At 49.0% G+C, this 1,499-nt stretch overlaps 1 protein-coding gene across 1 annotated transcript; it reads left to right on the top strand.

Annotated features, from left to right (window-relative positions):
* Positions 1 to 612, top strand: LOC116244848 (40S ribosomal protein S8). Its single transcript, XM_031616684.1, has one exon. The coding sequence runs from the start codon at positions 1 to 3 to the stop codon at positions 610 to 612; it is 612 nt and encodes a 203-aa protein (XP_031472544.1).
* Positions 613 to 1,499: the final 887 nt, after the last annotated feature.

Here is a 1,499-nt window from a genome sequence, read left to right as displayed (position 1 = left end):
ATGGGAATCAACCGTGACTCCAGGCACAAGAGAAGACTGACAGGTGGCAGGATGCCCATCCACAAGAAGAAGAGAGCCTTCGAAAAGGCTAGGCCTGTCTCCAACACTAAGCTTGTCTCTGATCAGGCCAGGATCAGACGTGTGAGAGTGCGTGGAGGAAACTACAAGTTCCGCGCTCTGCGTCTGAAGGAAGGCAACTTCAACTGGGCTTCCGAGGCAGTCACCCGCAAGACCCGTATCCTGAACGTCGTCTACAACGCATCCAACAACGAGCTGGTCAGAACCAACACCCTCGTCAAGAACTGTATCGTCCAAATCGATGCCACCCCCTTCTCCCAATGGTACGTCAACCACTACGGCGTCAACCTCAACGTCAAGAAGGCCAAGGACGTCAAGGTCGAGGACAAGAAGTCCAAGCGCGCCCAAGCCAGAATCGAGGAGCGCAAGAAGACCAGAGTCATTGATCCCAAAGTCACTGAGCAATTCGCCCAGCAAAGACTGCTCGCCTGCATCAGCTCACGCCCCGGACAGTCCGGCAGAGCCGACGGATACATTTTGGAGGGAAAAGAGCTTGAGTTCTATTCCAAGAAGATCGACGCCAGAAAGAAATGATCGTTTATCAACTAAGCATCTTCAATATATCACCCTCCTCACATTTTGTTGTTTAAGTGTAGCAAGATTAATTTTCATAATATATAAGCTTGGACGAGTTGGATGAAGCAGGAAAAGAGAAACTCCGAAGACAAGCCATAGCGCTTGAATGAGTACGATCGCGATTAGCTCATCCAGTAGATCCTCAAAGCCCGAGAGGTACAGCTGTCGTCACGTAGAGTCTGGGAAGGTTGGACAAGAAGTTGGTAGAGCAGAACCAAAAATACCAAAAGATGGTGGAAAGCAACATGCGCAACGAGAAGCGACTTCTGCGGTATAGGGCGAGGATCGAGGAAATGGGACGCTACAAGGACAGTCCCGAACACTTCCTGACCATGAGCGGCTACATGAACGAATGCATCCAGGAATACATCTTCAGCCACAATTACGCCTTCAATGTGAACCCTCATGAGGCTCCAGACCCCGACAACATGACCTACGAGGTATAACAGAGTGTATATAGCAATTACTGGACCTCGGCGACCAGATCGGCAAGGTCTCCAAGGGGCTTAGCAAGTAGGAAATCGAGAAACTGAACCACAGGAAGGTCAAAAAGGCAGGAGAGCGGTGCCCCGTCTGCCAGAACGAGATGGAGATGGAGGAGGATATTATCGAACTCAAGTGCAGACACACTTACCATGAAGAATGCATACTCTTCTGGCTGAAGGATGAAAATACGTGCCCCATCTGCAAGGACTACCTCGCTTAGAACAGAACCAAAGAGGAAGAACGGTGATATGTTTGCTACTTTATATATGAATTATCGTCGATTCACCTCGCGAGCGCCATTTTTATACAATTTTGTTTTATTACTATCTAATGATACCCTTGCTGCTTAGTGCATTGGG

Source organism: Nymphaea colorata, unplaced genomic scaffold, assembly GCF_008831285.2.
Source record: "Nymphaea colorata isolate Beijing-Zhang1983 unplaced genomic scaffold, ASM883128v2 scaffold0348, whole genome shotgun sequence".
Taxonomy (NCBI): domain Eukaryota; kingdom Viridiplantae; phylum Streptophyta; class Magnoliopsida; order Nymphaeales; family Nymphaeaceae; genus Nymphaea; species Nymphaea colorata.
The sequence above is the reverse complement of the archived record's forward strand: the minus strand, read 5'-3'. Positions and strand labels throughout refer to the sequence as shown.